This window comes from Phycomyces blakesleeanus, assembly GCF_001638985.1.
Source record: "Phycomyces blakesleeanus NRRL 1555(-) unplaced genomic scaffold PHYBLscaffold_9, whole genome shotgun sequence".
Taxonomy (NCBI): Eukaryota; Fungi; Mucoromycota; class Mucoromycetes; order Mucorales; family Phycomycetaceae; genus Phycomyces; species Phycomyces blakesleeanus.
In genome coordinates, this window is record NW_017265142.1 from 202 (window position 1) to 17,194 (window position 16,993).

Genomic DNA, 16,993 nt, shown 5'->3' on the forward strand with positions numbered 1-16,993 from the left:
AAATATTATTATATAAATCAATAAAAAAATATATGAACAAGTCAACTTATTAATATTTATTATAATTTTAATGTATTTATATACTATATATATATATATAAAGATTATAAAAGAGTTGTGAATATATATAAAATTAAAGATTAAATATGATTAGAGTATGTAACTTATATTTGACGAGATGATTGGATATGACTTGGATATTGACAAGTGTGAATATATATAATGTGATAGATCTAATGGTATTGACTAATATCAGAGATAGATAAGATGTTATATGCTAATATTAGTAATAAATCAAATGTTATTGGCTAATATTGATTATATATTATATTTTATTAACTTATATAAGTAGTAAATTGGATGTGATAAATATATATATATAATATAAATTGACTGTTATTGATTTATATATATATCAGATCAGATATCATTTATTTATATATATACTAGATCAGCAGTGTTCAGCTTATATATGTATAAGATTGACTGTTATCTACTTATATATATATCAGATTGGATATCATATGTTTATATATAGTGCAGATCATTTGTTATTAGCTTATATATATACCCAATTGGTAGTCAACAACTTATATATATACCCAATTGGCAGTCAACAGCTTATATATATACTAGATTAGCTAATATCAGCTTATATATGTATGAGATAGACTGTTAATAGTTTATATATATATAGCTGATTGGCGGTCAACAATTTATATATATACCAGATCAGCTATCATCAGCTTATATATATATCAGATTGAGTATCATATGTTTATATATAGTGTGGATCACCTGTTATCAGCTTATATATATACCCAATTGGTGGTCAACAGCTTATATATATATCAGATCAACTATCATCAGCTTATATATATACCTGATTGGTAGTTAACAACTTATATATATATACCAGATTGACTGTTATCCACTTATACATATATAAAATTGATTGTTATCTACTTGTATATATATGAGATTAACTGTAATTATATTATATATATATCAGATTGATGAGTATTGACTTATATATATATCAAACCGGCTGTCATCCACATATATATATAGCAGATCAGCTATTATCCACTTATATATATAGCAGATCAGCTGTCATCCACTTATATATATATCAGACCGGCTGTCATCCACTTATATATATAGTAGATCAGCTGTCATCCACATATATATATAGCAGATCAGCTATAATCAGCTTATATATATATATCAGATTGGCTGTCATCCACTTATATATATAGCAGATCGGCTGTCATCCACTTATATATATAGCAGATCAGCTATAATCAGCTTATATATATATAGCAGATCAGCTATAATCAGCTTATATATATATAGCAGACCGGCTGTCATCCACTTATATATATATCAGACTGGCTATCATCTACTTATATATATATCAGACCGGCTATCATCTACTTATATATATGCTAGATTAGCAGTTAACAGCTTATATATATGTCAGATTGACAGTCAACAGCTTATATATATGCCAGATTGGCAATCAATAGCTTATATATATGTCAGATCGGCGATCAACAACTTATATATATGCCAGATCGGTAAACAACAGCTTATATATATGCCAGATCGGCAATCAACAGCTTATATATATGCCAGATCGGTAGTCAACAGCTTATATATATGCTAGATCGGCGATCAACAACTTATATATATGCCAGATCAGTGGTCAACAGCTTATATTTATCCTAGATCAACTATCAATAGCTTATATATATATGAGATCAGCTATAATTAGTTTATATATAGTGTCAATTAGTTATTATCAGCTTACATAATCTTGCATAATATTGCATAATTATATATAGGCACATATAAGAGAATTTAAACATATATAAAAATATAAAAAATAAAGTTTGTGTGACATACGTCATTATGCATATTCGCGTAATGTAAACAATACAATTGCATTGCTGAAAAAAATTGGTAACTTTTGGCTATACTTGTTATATAACGTGCATAATCATGCATAATCTTGCATAAATGATCTACGTAAACAATACTATTGAATTCGTAGGAAAAAATGACAAAAAATTGCTTTTTTTGCAAAAATTTCCTTTTTTGGTTAGTCTGAATGCACCTAGCGTGAGAAGTCTTGGCATTTTTAATGTGGGAAGATAGGTTATATAAATAGCAACTATGTAAAAGCTTGGCATAGAAAAACATTTAACTTTAAACTATCAAAAAGCCGTTCCGACAATAATTAAATATATCTCTTCTAATGAAAGTTCAAATTCTTACTAAGTAATAATTTTTTAATTTTTTTTGCTATATAAAGACAATTTAGTAGTATAATATAAAAGTATCAAAATATGTAAAGAGCAAGTACAGAATTAATAAAAATTAATTTTCATATTTTTTTACTAATTTTCTTATAAAAATCAAAATATTATTATATAAATCAATAAAAAAATATATGAACAAGTCAACTTATTAATATTTATTATAATTTTAATGTATTTATATACTATATATATATATATAAAGATTATAAAATAGTTGTGAATATATATAAAATTAAAGATTAAATATGATTAGAGTATGTAACTTATATTTGATGAGATGATTGGATATGACTTGGATATTGACAAGTGTGAATATATATAATGTGATAGATCCAATAGTATTGACTAATATCAGAGATAGATAAGATATTATAGACTAATATTAGTAATAAATCAAATGTTATTGGCTAATATTAATTATATATTATATTTTATTAACTTATATAAGTAGTAAATTAGATGTGATAAATATATATATAAAGTACAGATTGACTGTTATTGATTAACATATATATCAGATCAGATATCATTTATTTATATATATACTAGATTGGCAGTGTTCAGCTTATATATGTATGAGATTGACTGTTATCCACTTATATATATATCAGATTGGATATCATATGTTTATATATAGTGCAGATCACCTGTCATCAGCTTATATATATACCCAATTGGTAGTTAACAGCTTATATATATACCTAGTTGGTGGTCAACAGCATATATATATATACCAGATTGACTATCATCAGCTTATATATATATCAGATTGGCTGTGGTATTTTGATATATATATCAGATTAGGTGTGATCCACTTATATACAATGCAAAAGACCGCTGATTTTAGTTCCTGAAAACCTGCAAAAATTTTACTACAATTTTTAATTTTTAATTTTTTCAAATAATTTCTATTTTTTCTGTTGTGATTTCAGATTGCTCTTTTTTAGCTGTAAAATCACACTACCGTAATTTTTTTTGGCCATAAAATTACAAAATTTGGTTTTTTTTTATATTATACACTTCTTTGATATAATTCTAAATTACACTGAAAAAACACTTATACAAAAGTTAATATAATATTTAATAAAAATTTTATATATTCTTAAGGTTTCACTTTTTCTTTTTCAAAATAAATCATTTAAATATTTTTATGTATTATAAATGTGAATATTAGAACAAATATTTAATCAATATATTTCAAGGGAACAAGACAAAAGGTTGTGATTTCATTTTTACTGTGGCAATATTTTTGCGTGATTTTTCCCTTTGATATATGGAACTAAAATATCAGATTTTTTTATTTCACATGTTGTGAGAGGCGAATAATCCATTTTTGGATTATTTTTTGTCATAGTCGAATCATCGTCATATCAAATATTATAATTTTAAAAAAAGACTTTAAAAAAAATTGCGTACACTTTTAGTAATGTATGCAGTATTTGAGTTGGTTGATGACTTAACAATATATGAGTATAATTATGATGATATGTGCAGTAGATATATCAAAGAATTACTTGGCATACTATAGTCATGGCATAGAGCAGTATTTTATCTATTTATAATTGTTTTTTTGGTATATAAAGACCTTGATCAAGATCTCTTAAAATCTATATAATTTTTTTATTATTTAAAACAATCGACATGTCCAATAATCAAAAGAAAGAAAGTTATGTTATCTGCAAATGTCCAGACTGTACAAAGTTGGATAGCTGTGAAAAGAAACAGAAAAGACAAAATGCACAACGATACTATGAGAAACATATAGTGCCTGTTGCCAAAGACGATGCAATGGGTAAATAACAAGAATAACTCAAGCTGTACATGTAAAATTAATATAAATTAATTCATAAAATAGATGTTCCTGAAGAACATTTTGACAACATGGAAGTAGATAGTATTGACAGTGACAATGACAATGATTATGATTACAAGAACGAAGGCAAAGGCAAATATGAAGACGAAAATGAAGAACAAAACATTGAATTTGATCAAGAAGGTAAGAAAATTAAATAAAATAAATGAACAAAATAATAATTGAAACTGATATATATATTTTTTTATTTTTTATTTTTTATATGATTATAATTGTAATTATATTTTTATTTCTACATCTTTACAACAATTATTCCTTTCCCGTTGACTTACCTTTGTCCCAAGAAGAGTCCATCTTTACTGCCGAAGATACAATTACCGGAGCATTTGTGGTTGATGGCGATGAAATTGAAGAAGGCGATACTGGTTTTGATTTTGAACAAGAAGAAAACTTTGATGAGACCAGTGGGACCTCAATAGTAGAATCAGGTATGAATTAATACGGTATAGACAATTAATCAATATATTAATTTAAACTAACTTAACCTTTGTCTTCATAGCTCGTCCTTCGTCTTTTGATAACATGCCCTTGTATATTTGCTTTGTTGCAGTATTCATTGTCATATTTCACTCGATCTTTTTGGTGGAAAGTGGTAGATTGATTCTCGTTGAATTTTGTAATACTCTACTGTCTCTCTGTGATATGTCTGGCGCCCTTCCACTGACGATCAATAGCTTGAAGCATAAAACAGGATTTAACATGGCAAAAGACAGAATGACAGTATACATTGCATGCTCACAATGGCATTCAATTTATCCTCCAGAAACAAGTCAAAGAGTCTGTACATTTAAGAAATTCTCTCAATCCACCATTTGCAACAACAATCTCTTTAAAGTGTCAACCAGAAATTGTTCTCTTCCAGCAATGATATATCCATTCAACTCTCTGAAGTACGCCTTGCAACAAAAATTCTCCAAGCCAGATTTTGTGTGCAAGATCAATTTGTGGAGAAATCGCCAAAAAATTGAAAATACCAAACTTGACATTTTCGATGGTGCAGTTTGGAGTGATATTAAAGACATCAATGGCAGACGGTTTGTTGATGATAGCTGATCTTTAATGTTGACTCTGAATATCGATTGGTTTCAGCCATTTGATAGACGAACACATTCCAGTGATGCAATATATCTCTCTATCAATAATCTCCCACGGAGTGAACGCCTTAAGTCTGAAAATGACATTCTTGTTGATATGATGCCTGGGCCAAAGGAAGCAAGCACTGACAGCATGAATCATTACTTGAAGCCGCTCATTGACAAATTGTTGGAGATGTACATTGGTTTAGAAATGACAGACTTACAGAATAGAAAGATTGTTGTTTGTGCTGAATTGATGTGTATTGTCTGTGATATCCCTGCCACTTGCAAAGCCTCTGGATTTACTGGCCACATGAGCACATGCGCCTGTCACAAATGTCAATAACAATTCACGACTATAAAGAACACCAGCAAGCTTGACTACTCTGGATTCAAGTATAGCAATTGGGTGAGACACACGAAGACAGTGAATCTGGAACATGCTGTCAGCTGAGCAAATGCATTGAACAATACTGAGCAAACACATCTGAAAAAAGAAAATGGCACTTGGTGGTCAGAGATTCATTTGTTATCTTACTTTGACCCAGTCTGCGTTACAGTTATAAACCTGATGCATAACCTCTATCTTGGAACTGCAAAGCAAATGATTCAGATATGGCACAAGTGTAACTACATCAATGAAAAGAGTCAGTTAACTATGCAAGAGCTTGCCAATGGTATTGTTGTATCTTGTGGATATGTGCGTATAACAAAGAAGATTGCTGATGGTTTTTCATTAATGAAAGCTGACAAGTGGAAGTCGTGGTGCGTCATATACTCTCCATTTATTTTGAAGCATGTATTCCCTGCCAAGAATCTCTAAAACTGGATTTTGTTTATTGACGCATGCCACTTACTCACAAAACCTTCGATCAATGACAAAGAAATAGACAAAGCCCACAGTAAACTCCAATTGTTTTGTACAAGATTTCAGACACTGTACGGAAAATCGGCCATGACACCGAATATGCATCTACATCTTCATCTTGGCGAGTGTGTTCATGACTTTGGGCCAATTTATACTTTCTTGTTATTCAGTTTCGAGAGATACAATGGTTTGTTGAAGAATATCGAAGCAAATCAAAAAGGCGGCTTCGAATCAACAATGATGAAGAGATTTTTGGTGAGAACATACATTGGCAGCTTCATACAATCTTTTGTCAACCATTTTCTCCAGTTCGCAATTGACTTTCTGCATCGCATTTCAAATAGTCCAGATCAATTAGCAGCATTACATTCATCTTTTACTGCCAGTATCTTTTCTCTGTCTGACTTTGTTGAATATTTGTTAAACCCTCATCATTCTGCTTTGGGTTGTGAGCCATTGCCCCCTTCAGTGTTTCCGATTAAACTCGACCAAAGGATTGCAATATGCAAGGGACATTATGAATGTTTACTGGAGTTTTACAGACACGCGTATGGCAGTCACAATCTTTTTGGCCATTATTCAAACTGCGAGTCTAACCAGATTTTTGTCAATAACCGAATTGAAAAAATGAAATGGATATCTCGTCTTGGACAGGAATACTCTTCTGGATCTTATTTCTGCGCCTATTATCTTGAGAATAACAGTGAAGATAAAGCAGCATTTCCTGGCCGTATACTGTATTTATTTCAACATTTGATAACCATCAACAAAACTGTCATCACCCATACTTTTGCATTTGTTGAGTGGTACTCTAGTTATTCTTCTGGGAGTTACTGGCCAATGTTAAATGAAGACATTGAGCTCTGAAAAGAACCTTCTCCTGTACTTAACTATGAATGTATTATTCTGGTATATTGTTTATATTTACCAATCGCAATTGCTAAATATAGATTTACTATAACTAATGAATTTAAACGTTTAGTAATCCCTTTACCCCAAAAAATAGAAGCTTACATAATATTAATAAAATACCACTTTGCACTCTTTTATCAATTTATTAGAAAATATCTGATTTATTGTCTCATTATTTCTTTGACCATGATGGCAGCTTGTTCGCCTTGGTCTTGCTAAGCTGCTTATCTCTTATTCCTTTAAATTTATGCTCAAACGGATGGGTATTATTTTTCTTATCATGAGCTGCCTCATAATCTGCATCAAGTTCATCAACAAATCTATCTCCCTATATGTCAATGTAAGTATTATTACAAACCATCCAAAAAAATAGTTTTTTGTACTATATCTCTTTGCTTCTCCAGCTTAGACGGAGTCTCCAAAAAAAACTCTTTTCTGAGGACAAATCCTGTTTCTCTTCTTCTCTTTTGTCATCACTCTCAAGGCTTGACATGTAATCAGCATGGAGAATACTGTCAACATTCTCCCCAAAGCTGTTTACAAAGTATGCCCAATTGGCTATCAAGGCAGATTGTCTTCTTTCACACAACTATATATAAATATAAAATGCTCACGGAGTGTCTAATCGATTAGAATGTATCTTCCATATCTAGAGCATACCTTCCATAGTTAGAATGTTACACCATTAGGTATGGTAATTTATTTTTAACGTCCGTGGATTTTATCCTTGCTGTCTACAAGGTATAAAATATTTTTTATTGCTCTATATTTTAATTTTTTTTGCTCTCAAAACCCCTTTCAAAAGACATTTTATCTTACAGCTATATCTCATTTTCTATCCTCTTGTTTACTTTAGATTATGACATATTTTTATTTCAAATAATACATATAATACTTCATTTTACTAACAGTTTATTTAAAATAGATTTGTTTTATGTTTTTTCTAATTAATACAGCCAAAACAAAAAACAATCATTCAATATGATTTTAAGCAGAATTCTATCTACTGAGTATAGTATTTATTATAACACCGACATATTAGTATGTATATAGCACCTAATTTGTAATTTAAAGAATTACTAAAAAGAAATTTAAGGTCTAATTGATTAGAATAATTCTAATTGATTAGACACTTCATGAGCACCTATATAATCTTTTTAATTTAATGTCACATTTAGTATATTGTGTGCATATGTTTCTTACTTTTATATGTTGCTGACAAAGACAGGCCCATCGATTCTCTTCCTGCTTCTTTTCTCCTGTTTTTTTTCTTGCAACTTTCTGTTGCCAATGTGCCGCACAATCTTAGTTCAAAGAGTTGGCAAGTCCACATTTTACTCCTCTTCTTGACGCCAAAAGTAATCTGTAACAGACTTCAGAACGAGTCTGTTTCCCTCACTGCTTTTATTTTCATTGGTATCACTGGAAAAATAAGGACAATTAACATATTGTCCAGATAGTCAGAGTATAGTGAATATGTCAGGATTTTTTTTCATCTCAGCAGTTTTTTTTTATCAAGTTGGGGGGTGTAGTTTTGATGTATTCTATTGGCTTAAATAAAAATAAAATAAAAATAAAATAAAAAATACGTTTTGGTCTACTATAAAACCGTATCAAATGAAATATTTGTAGCACTCTTGTTTCCTTTTTTCTTTTATAATTCAAAATACATACACTATGTTTCTTTCTATTCAAATGCACAACACTGATTGCCACTGCATCAGATGCAATAATAATAATCAAGGAGTTTCCCAAGTATCGAGACGTACTGCTCAGCATCATAATAAAAGAGCTAGATTTGAAGGTACTGAGATATTCAAGAGTTGTATAATTTATTCAGTGCTGTTATCTGTCTACCGAGTAATAATTGCTTTTATTTTTATTTTTTATTATTTTAAAAAACATAGCTGAAAAGAGAAGCATGAAAGTAGATATTGAAAGTAAGACATTTTTTATTTGAAACGCAGAAGAAAAACTAATAATAAACTATTATATTCCATATTTGTAGTAATCCTGACGTATCAATCCAATTCTGTGGAAGCAATGGACGGTCAGGCCAACTCACCTATTTTGGATGTCGTCTCAATGTTTGACAATGACGTCTTTGTTGGTAATTACTACAATGGGGATGAGTCTGACACAACCGATGACAATTACAGTGATGACAATGGCGAAGAAGACACTAATGAGATTTATGTTGAAGAGTTTAACAATGAGGATCAGTTTTAAATATATAAAAAAAACTAAAAAAAAATGTGTGTTAATTTTTTTTTTAAAAAAAAGACCCTTTTGCTGCTTTTGGTATGCCCGAGAATCCAGTTCACAGATTTATTGCTACTTTTACAGTACTGTTTGCATCTCGTTACGTGGTCAATAAGGGTTCTGTTGTCTTGATTGAGTTCATCAACGAGCTCTTGAAGATTTATGGATAAGATTTCCAACTTCCTGAAAGTCTGGCTGGGCTACATAAAATGACTGGCTTTTTGTCTATTACCAAAGGCATCAAGCGATTTGTGTCATGTCCAAACTGCCATTGCATCTATGAAAAAAACATGTCCGTACCTCCCCATTGTGTTTTCACAAATGTTGGTGCATGCTCTCCTTGTGGTTGTACGTTGATGAAAGAGTCAACTTCAGGTGCACTGATATCAAAGCGAGCATACTTGTACCAGTCCCTCAAGCAAGCTTTGTCTGTTCTTTTCCTTCGTCCTGGTTTTGAAGAGCAAATCCATCACTGGAACACGGAGCTTAAGATTGTCGATACTATGTGCAACGTATATGATGGAGCAATGTGGAAAGAGCTGAAGGATGCAAGTGGTGTCTCGTTTGTTGCTTGTCCTTGCTCATTGATGTTGACACTCAACATAGACTGGTTCCAGCCGTTCGATGGAGTTAGTTACTCTTCTGGTGCAATTTACTTGGTTGTAAATAATCTGCCTTGAGAGGTACGGTTCAAGCCTGAGAACACAATTCTGGTTGGTTTGATGCCTGGTCCCAAGGATCCAAGATGCAAGAAGATAAATAACTATCTCAAGCCCATGGTAGACGAGATGAAACAGTTGTATGTTGGAATGCGAGTCCCGACCTACAAGTGCCCTTCTGGTACTAATGTCTGTGCTGCCTTGCTGATGGTTGCATGTAACATCCCTGCTGCCAGGAAAACAAGTGGATTTACAGCCCACAATAGTACATGTGCATGCTACAAGTGTACAATCTAGTTCTCCAGATTGCCCAACACAAATCAGGTGAACTTCAGTGGATTCGATTATTCACTTTGGAATATTCGTAGCGGTATAGAGAACAGGTTGCATGCTGAGGAGTGGAAGAGTGTGAGTACACCCTCAGAAAGGCACTAGCTGGAGGTGGAATATGGTGTTTGATGGTCGCAGTTGCAACGCCTTGGATACTTTGATCTAGTACGTGGAACGATCATTGATCTCATGCATAATTTATTCCTGGGGACGCCAAAGAGAATGATGGACCGGTGGGTCAATAAGAAAATGATTGGAGCCGAAGAGTTTGCTGCCATGGAAAAAATCGCAGAGACAATGGTCCTTCCGAGGGATTATACAAAGCTGATATCAAAGATTGGAAAAGGCTTTCCTTATATGAAAGCCAACGACTGGAAATCCTGGGTACTAGTGTATTCTCCTGTTCTGCTGCATGGTGTTCTACCATTTGAAATCTACAACAACTGGATGAATTTCGTCTATTCATGCCGCTATCTTATCAAGCCAAGCATCACATTTGATGAAGTGAACAGCGCCCACGACTATCTGGAAATGTTTTGCAAAAAGGCTACTGAACTCTACACTCCCACCATCCTCACCTGCTACATGCACCTGCACCTCCACCTTCGCGAGACCATTCGTGATTTTGGACCCGTGTATGGTTACTGGCTCTTTGGGTTTGAGAGATACAATGGCCTGTTGAAGCATATAAAGACAAACGGAAAAGATAGTTTTGAGGCAACATATATGAGAAGTTTTGTTCAAAACGCATTCAAGGGTGACTATGCTAATGCTGTTCTGAAAAGTTCTAGTCACGTCCCCTTTTTCAACACTCTCTCAAAGCTTTCTCCGAAATTCACACCTACCACCACAGTCATTACTCTCTCCTCCTGTCCATTCCGATTGCAATCATTCTTACTAGTATTGTCCAACCCACATCTTCCTCCAAAGGGTAACAAACCTCTCCCTCCTTCGACTTTTTCTCTTCAGCTAAAAAAATCATCACTGATGGATGAAACCAACTATGCCCATCTGCTTCAGCACTACAAAACATCCTATGATCTTCCCGATTTTGTCAGTTACCAATATGCCACGCTCACAAACTCCTTTGTTGACAATGAAATCACAAAGTTGAAGTTCATTGACTTACTTGGTCAACAGTACCGTGGTAAAACCGGTTCAGCTAGTTGTGGTTCTCTTGTCCACGTAATGTTTGTTGGTAGTGATGGTAGAAATACTCTAGCATATACTGGACAAATACAGTATCTCTTCACACACTCCTTTACACACCCTTCTAACAGCAATCTCCATCTGACTCGCATGGTTCATGATCATCAACATGTATTCGCATATATCAAGTGTTTTAATACTTCCTCTGATAGATCGCATGAGGATGACGGTCTTGAGTTTTGTCTCCCCACCTTCTCCCCCAATAGTCGCCATTGCATTGTACCTGTGTACTGCATCTTTTTAGAGATTGCTACAGCCAGGATTATTACAAGTAGAAATGTTAGTAAGATGTTAGTAATTGCTTTGCCAAAAAAGCTTTATGCTTAAAATAAAAAAACTCCACTTGAATTTCCTTTTCTTATACAAAAAAAAACAGAACAAATTCCCTATATATATTGATAGTATTGTGTATGTAAAAATTAATACGTAGATAAAAAGAGAGAAACATTTTTTTTATTTAGAGCCCATCTCTAAGACCCCACCGAGGAAAATTGGGACTAATGTTATCTGGGACTGCTGAGTTGGACACACTAGTAGTGATCCTACGGATTCTTTTATTAGCACTTGACCCTATGGCCTGGACAGCATAAGTGTCAACAAGTGCAATGAAACGGTTGCACTGAAATACATTCGTTAATAATTCACTCAATATAATAATACACCAATACAAAAGTATTACTCCAAATTTATCTACCTCATCACTTCTCCAGCTTGGTTGTACAATATGAATGACATGTTTTATGCCATCCTCGTCCATTTCATTGTCAGACTCTCCATCTGACATTACTGCTTTTTGGAGAGTGTTGGCACAGTCTCTGAGCATTACAAGATCAATTGCCTCCTTATTGTCTTTGTATGCCAGTACACGGCAACACTCATTCTAGTAATAAGTGTTGTTAATTTGTTATTTTTATTTTTAATTTTCAACTATAAACTATATATATTAGCATAATATTCACATCATCTGCACGGGCTGCTCTTCGTGTAAGAGCGTTTGTTTCTGCTATCTCATCATCAGACATTCTCTCACGATGGGTTCTACTAGTGAAGTTGATGTGCAATCTCTTTTGGAGGTTACTCCGTCTCATACTAGAGGAACCAAACCTGCGCTCAAGGTTAGAAAGAAGTCTCTCAGCTATCTCCCTGTTGGGAGATTTGTTGAAAGCAACATTTGTATCCCATCTGGGCTTGAGGTTGTTGACCAGGATATTTTCTGGCGTTCTCAAGCTAAGCTTGGGTTTCCACATAAGGTTGTGAATATGAGCCTGCTAAATAAATCATAAGAAAATGAATTGATAAAATATTTTATAATATGTTACTTACATAAACTGCATTAGATTCTTCACGGGTAGGCTCATGGTTAGAGATGACAACAGGTGCAGCAACAGTGAGATTGGCTCACACAGGAGCAGCAAGGGGAGTTCTGGCCAAACTATCTATGACACTGACGGTGTTGGTGCTGGGGGTGGCAAGAATGCCAATTCTGCCATTCATGTTGGTCAGAGTTTGCTGAACATTGCCGATCTGTCCTTTTATGATAGACATATCAGCTCTCACAGTAGAAAGTATTTCCATAAGCTGCTGATTGGTAATCTCAACAGGATGAAGGGCAATTGCGCGTTCACGTCTTGTGTTAGGCATTGTCTACAGAATATAATAAAATGAAAGGTTGTAATGATTAGTTTTAGATTATATTATTATTATTGCTGTCATTCTACAATTAAATTTATGTAAATTTAATTAAAAATAAATCGTATCAAGTTTACATACTTGAATTGTTAGAACAAGTGTATTGATTTGAGAGTATAAGTGTAGTAAGTAGCAAGAGAGTAAGAGCAAGGGAAAGTGTATTATATGAAAGGTATGATTATTATATATATTCAAAATATATTTGATATACAAATCTGTATTAATACTTCTTGTAATGACTAGGATGTAAATCGGTCTTCATATTGCTTTGGGACTTGATGAAATCATTTTAGTCTTTTGTTTTAAACAAACTTTTTTCTTTTTTTTTAAGATTTTTTTTACTTTTCTTATTCGTTTTTTGTTACTTCCCTCTTTTCTCTCTCTTTTCAATTCTTGTTATATTTGCAAATTTTTTTGGTAAGATTGTTTTTGGTTCAAAATACTTCTTTACAAAGAACAAAAGAATTAATTTTTTTGTCTGTCATAGGTATTCTCTCTGTTTCTCTCTCTTCACTCTTTACACTCGCAAGGTTTTATGGTAAGGCACTTTCTTTGTTTTAAAAGAAATATATACTTCTTTATGTATAACTAAAAAATAACAATATATTTTAATGTCATAGAAACTCACTCTTCATCTCATTCTGATGCGCCATCTTCACAACAGTCATCCGGATTAGCCAGGGTTAGTAAATATACTTTATGCCATCATTTCATATAATCATTCTGACTTTTTTCTTTCTTTAATATAGGCGACATTGCCAAAAATACTCTCTACAATCAAACATGGATATTGACACAGTAATATTCTATTTTATTTTAATCTATTTCTTTTTAATATTTATCTAACTGAATATAATTTCTATTATAGATGAACATCCCTCTTACAAACGTGCCATTCCTCAAGAACTTCCATCCCATGCTACCGTCATTGTCATGGTAAGCCTTTTATTTTCTTCTATACATACAATAATATTATTTATACTGTATATTGATGTATATTCTCTACTAGAGACAATATTACTACTTTACAGATAATATCTTGGTCTGCAAAGAAATTCTTTGCCTTTGATATGTAAATCAATTATTCTATCACGCAATTCACAAAAATTAATTCTTTCCTATTGTTTTATAGTCAAAGAAATCATAATCCCGTGCTTTACTGTAAATGTTTTATTTCTTTGTCCATTTGTACTGGGTACTTCCAATGTAAGTATTAATTAGTGCATAAAATTTGCAGTATAAAACACGCACGCACTCCCATCACTAATGTTTTATCTATTCTCAAAGAGTACTACTCTTACCCCTAAAAAAAGGTAATGAGCACCTCATTTTCTTCAGGTATTTGTTTTTTGTAGAAAATTTTTCATCCCAAATATAACAAGCTTGCCGAGCAAGAAGTAGCTGAGGATATAGAGTAGCTTTATTAGATTTGAAACCTAGAAACATTCTATTCTTTCCAATAAAAATAAAAGCGTAAACCATTACCAACCTAATAAGAACGGGAAACCAAATAAATAAAGAACATATTACTGGTCCATAATTTTAAAGACGTGTTTTTTTGCTGTTGATGATTGGAAGTTTTAAAGAACTGTCAGTATAGGTGGTCAGTAAAGGTGGTCAGTAAAGGTGGTCAGTAAAGATGAGGTGTAGTACAGATAAACTATTGGAGCAATATACATGATGTAATCTGTCTTTGACCTTTCCTGTTCTGTGTCAAGAATACCAAGATAAATCCGTAGTTTTAAATATTTTTATTTATTTATTAAGCATAACGAGTATATCAAAAGTGCTACCAAACCTTACTTGCGGAACCCCCCATCTACATATACTGTAGTGTTTGTAAGTCTCGCACATACAGTGCTAGATGACCTTAAAACCTAGTAGAAAAAATATCAACTATGATATATCACATTATTCCGGTACCATTTGCCCATATATACATGTCAGTATTTTTCTACTTTTTTTCAGTGTATTGTATTGGTCATACAATTTCTCTTCACTCAAATAATCGCGCAACAATTGCTATAATATAAATGTATATTAAATTCTAGCTACATAAAAACATTTTATGATTACTTACATTCAATGTTGGTTGATGTCCAGGCGACATGTCTTGCTCAACTGCATTACTAGCAGTAGCTTTGGCTTTCTCAGAAGTTGTGTTCTTTAAAACAGTGTTTAAGACACCATTCACTGGAAAAATGGGTTTACATACACATGTGTAGGAATGGGTATACTAATGTGTTTAGTTTAAAAATATGCATGGATTTGGGTAATCTGTAAACTATGGGCCGAGTACCTTAGACACTAGGTTTGTGACGAGCTGAACACTAGTGTGGTGTCAAAGCAAGGTGCCACAGATATGACCAATTCGTATTCTTCATATGGTAATTACGTATGTACACTATAAGCGTTTGTGTAAAACTTTTAGTTTTATTAAAATACTTTAAAGTGCGAGCTGATCCTGGATCTGATGGGGTTCCCCTTACTATAGTTACACATATCTTTAACACTAGAGTATAGGTATCTATACACTACTTTTTGTTCAAATATATCCAATTATGAAAGTCTCTTTATTGCTCTCAACCTGTAACATACTCTTGTAAATTTGATATCCCATAATTATTGGGTTGTTTTGGTTTTATTTAAAGTTTATTGAAAAAGAATAATAGAATAATTCTAGATTGATGGTCTTGTGATAGTTTTATATATGTTGGCTACTTCTTCCGCGGGCTCCTTGATACTGTTTTATTTTGAGGATTGCTGCATAGAAAAAAGCACTAAAAAATGAAAATAATGGGCTTTTTTGCTAGGATGCAACAGACTTTAAAAAAATATGGGCAATATATTAATTATATAGTTTCGATAGTATACTTTTCAGTAATTTTTGCAAATCAATATATACTTAATATATACTTACATTGAAAATACTAGAAACAAATGGGTTGAACAAAAAGACACTGAAAATGTTAAACATGGCGTTTGTTCCGATTTTCTTTGACTATAAAAAGGATCAGAGGAAATTAATTCAGATAAATTAGGCAATAGAATAATTAATTTACATACCCAAAGCAAAACAATTTATATGTAAACATTGATAGTACTTGTCAAGAGGTGATATAGTCTCTAGTAGAATATTGTATTACATTAATATACAGTATAAATAATATTTTAGTACATATAAAAAAAATAAAAGAAAAAGAAGACTTACCATATTAATGACGATAACATGGGATAGTAGTTCTTGATGCATGGCATGTTTGAGAGAGGGTTATTCATCTATAATAAAAGTCATATTTTTTAGATAAATATAAAAAGTAAATAAAAATAAAGTAAAGTAAAATAAAATAAAATATTGCCATTTTCATGGCTGTGTTTAATTGCAGAGAGTATTTTTGGCAATATGGCCTATAAGAAAGAAAAAAAATTAGAATAATTTTATAGGATGATAGCATAAAGTATATTTACTAACCTTGACTAATCCGGATGGCCATTGTGAAGAGGATGCATCAGAAGAAGTTAAAACGCGAGTGTCTATGACAACATAAACAATTATTATTTTTTAGTTGTATGTATATATATAGTACTTTAAAGAGATCGCCTTACCAAAGAAAAACAGAGGGATATAAAAGTGTAAGAGAGGCAGAGTAAGTGTGTGCTTGCCTATTGCAGTGAAATAAATTAATTATTTTATTGTTTGTAAGAAAGTATTTTATTTTGCCAAGAAAATATGTCTTACCAGAAAAACGCGTGAATATAATAAAAGCTGGGAAGAGAGAGAGAAAAAATGA

The 16,993-nt window shown here is 32.2% G+C and overlaps 5 protein-coding genes across 5 annotated transcripts; 3 read left to right on the top strand and 2 right to left on the bottom strand.

Annotated features, from left to right (window-relative positions):
* Window positions 1-3,965: 3,965 nt before the first annotated feature.
* Window positions 3,966-6,096, top strand: PHYBLDRAFT_144534 (hypothetical protein; the record flags this gene model as incomplete). Its single annotated transcript, XM_018431229.1, has 6 exons — window positions 3,966-4,116; window positions 4,180-4,320; window positions 4,482-4,625; window positions 4,697-5,231; window positions 5,298-5,611; window positions 5,729-6,096. 6 exons carry the CDS (start codon window positions 3,966-3,968, stop codon window positions 6,094-6,096), a joined length of 1,653 nt encoding a protein of 550 aa, XP_018292114.1.
* A 132-nt stretch (window positions 6,097-6,228) lies between these two features.
* Window positions 6,229-7,008, top strand: PHYBLDRAFT_144535 (hypothetical protein; the record flags this gene model as incomplete). Its single annotated transcript, XM_018431230.1, has 1 exon — window positions 6,229-7,008. The coding sequence occupies one exon, from the start codon at window positions 6,229-6,231 to the stop codon at window positions 7,006-7,008; it is 780 nt and encodes a 259-aa protein (XP_018292115.1).
* Window positions 7,009-7,225: 217 nt separating this feature from the next.
* Window positions 7,226-7,739, bottom strand: PHYBLDRAFT_63972 (hypothetical protein; the record flags this gene model as incomplete). Its single annotated transcript, XM_018441212.1, has 3 exons — window positions 7,226-7,377; window positions 7,483-7,642; window positions 7,737-7,739. The coding sequence occupies 3 exons, from the start codon at window positions 7,737-7,739 to the stop codon at window positions 7,226-7,228; spliced, it is 315 nt and encodes a 104-aa protein (XP_018292116.1).
* Window positions 7,740-8,730: 991 nt separating this feature from the next.
* On the top strand, window positions 8,731-9,282 carry PHYBLDRAFT_167506 (hypothetical protein; the record flags this gene model as incomplete). Its single annotated transcript, XM_018435656.1, has 3 exons — window positions 8,731-8,857; window positions 8,961-8,993; window positions 9,062-9,282. The coding sequence occupies 3 exons, from the start codon at window positions 8,731-8,733 to the stop codon at window positions 9,280-9,282; spliced, it is 381 nt and encodes a 126-aa protein (XP_018292117.1).
* Window positions 9,283-11,970: 2,688 nt separating this feature from the next.
* On the bottom strand, window positions 11,971-13,154 carry PHYBLDRAFT_144538 (hypothetical protein; the record flags this gene model as incomplete). Its single annotated transcript, XM_018431231.1, has 5 exons — window positions 11,971-12,132; window positions 12,208-12,393; window positions 12,473-12,781; window positions 12,837-12,910; window positions 12,959-13,154. The coding sequence occupies 5 exons, from the start codon at window positions 13,152-13,154 to the stop codon at window positions 11,971-11,973; spliced, it is 927 nt and encodes a 308-aa protein (XP_018292118.1).
* Window positions 13,155-16,993: the final 3,839 nt, after the last annotated feature.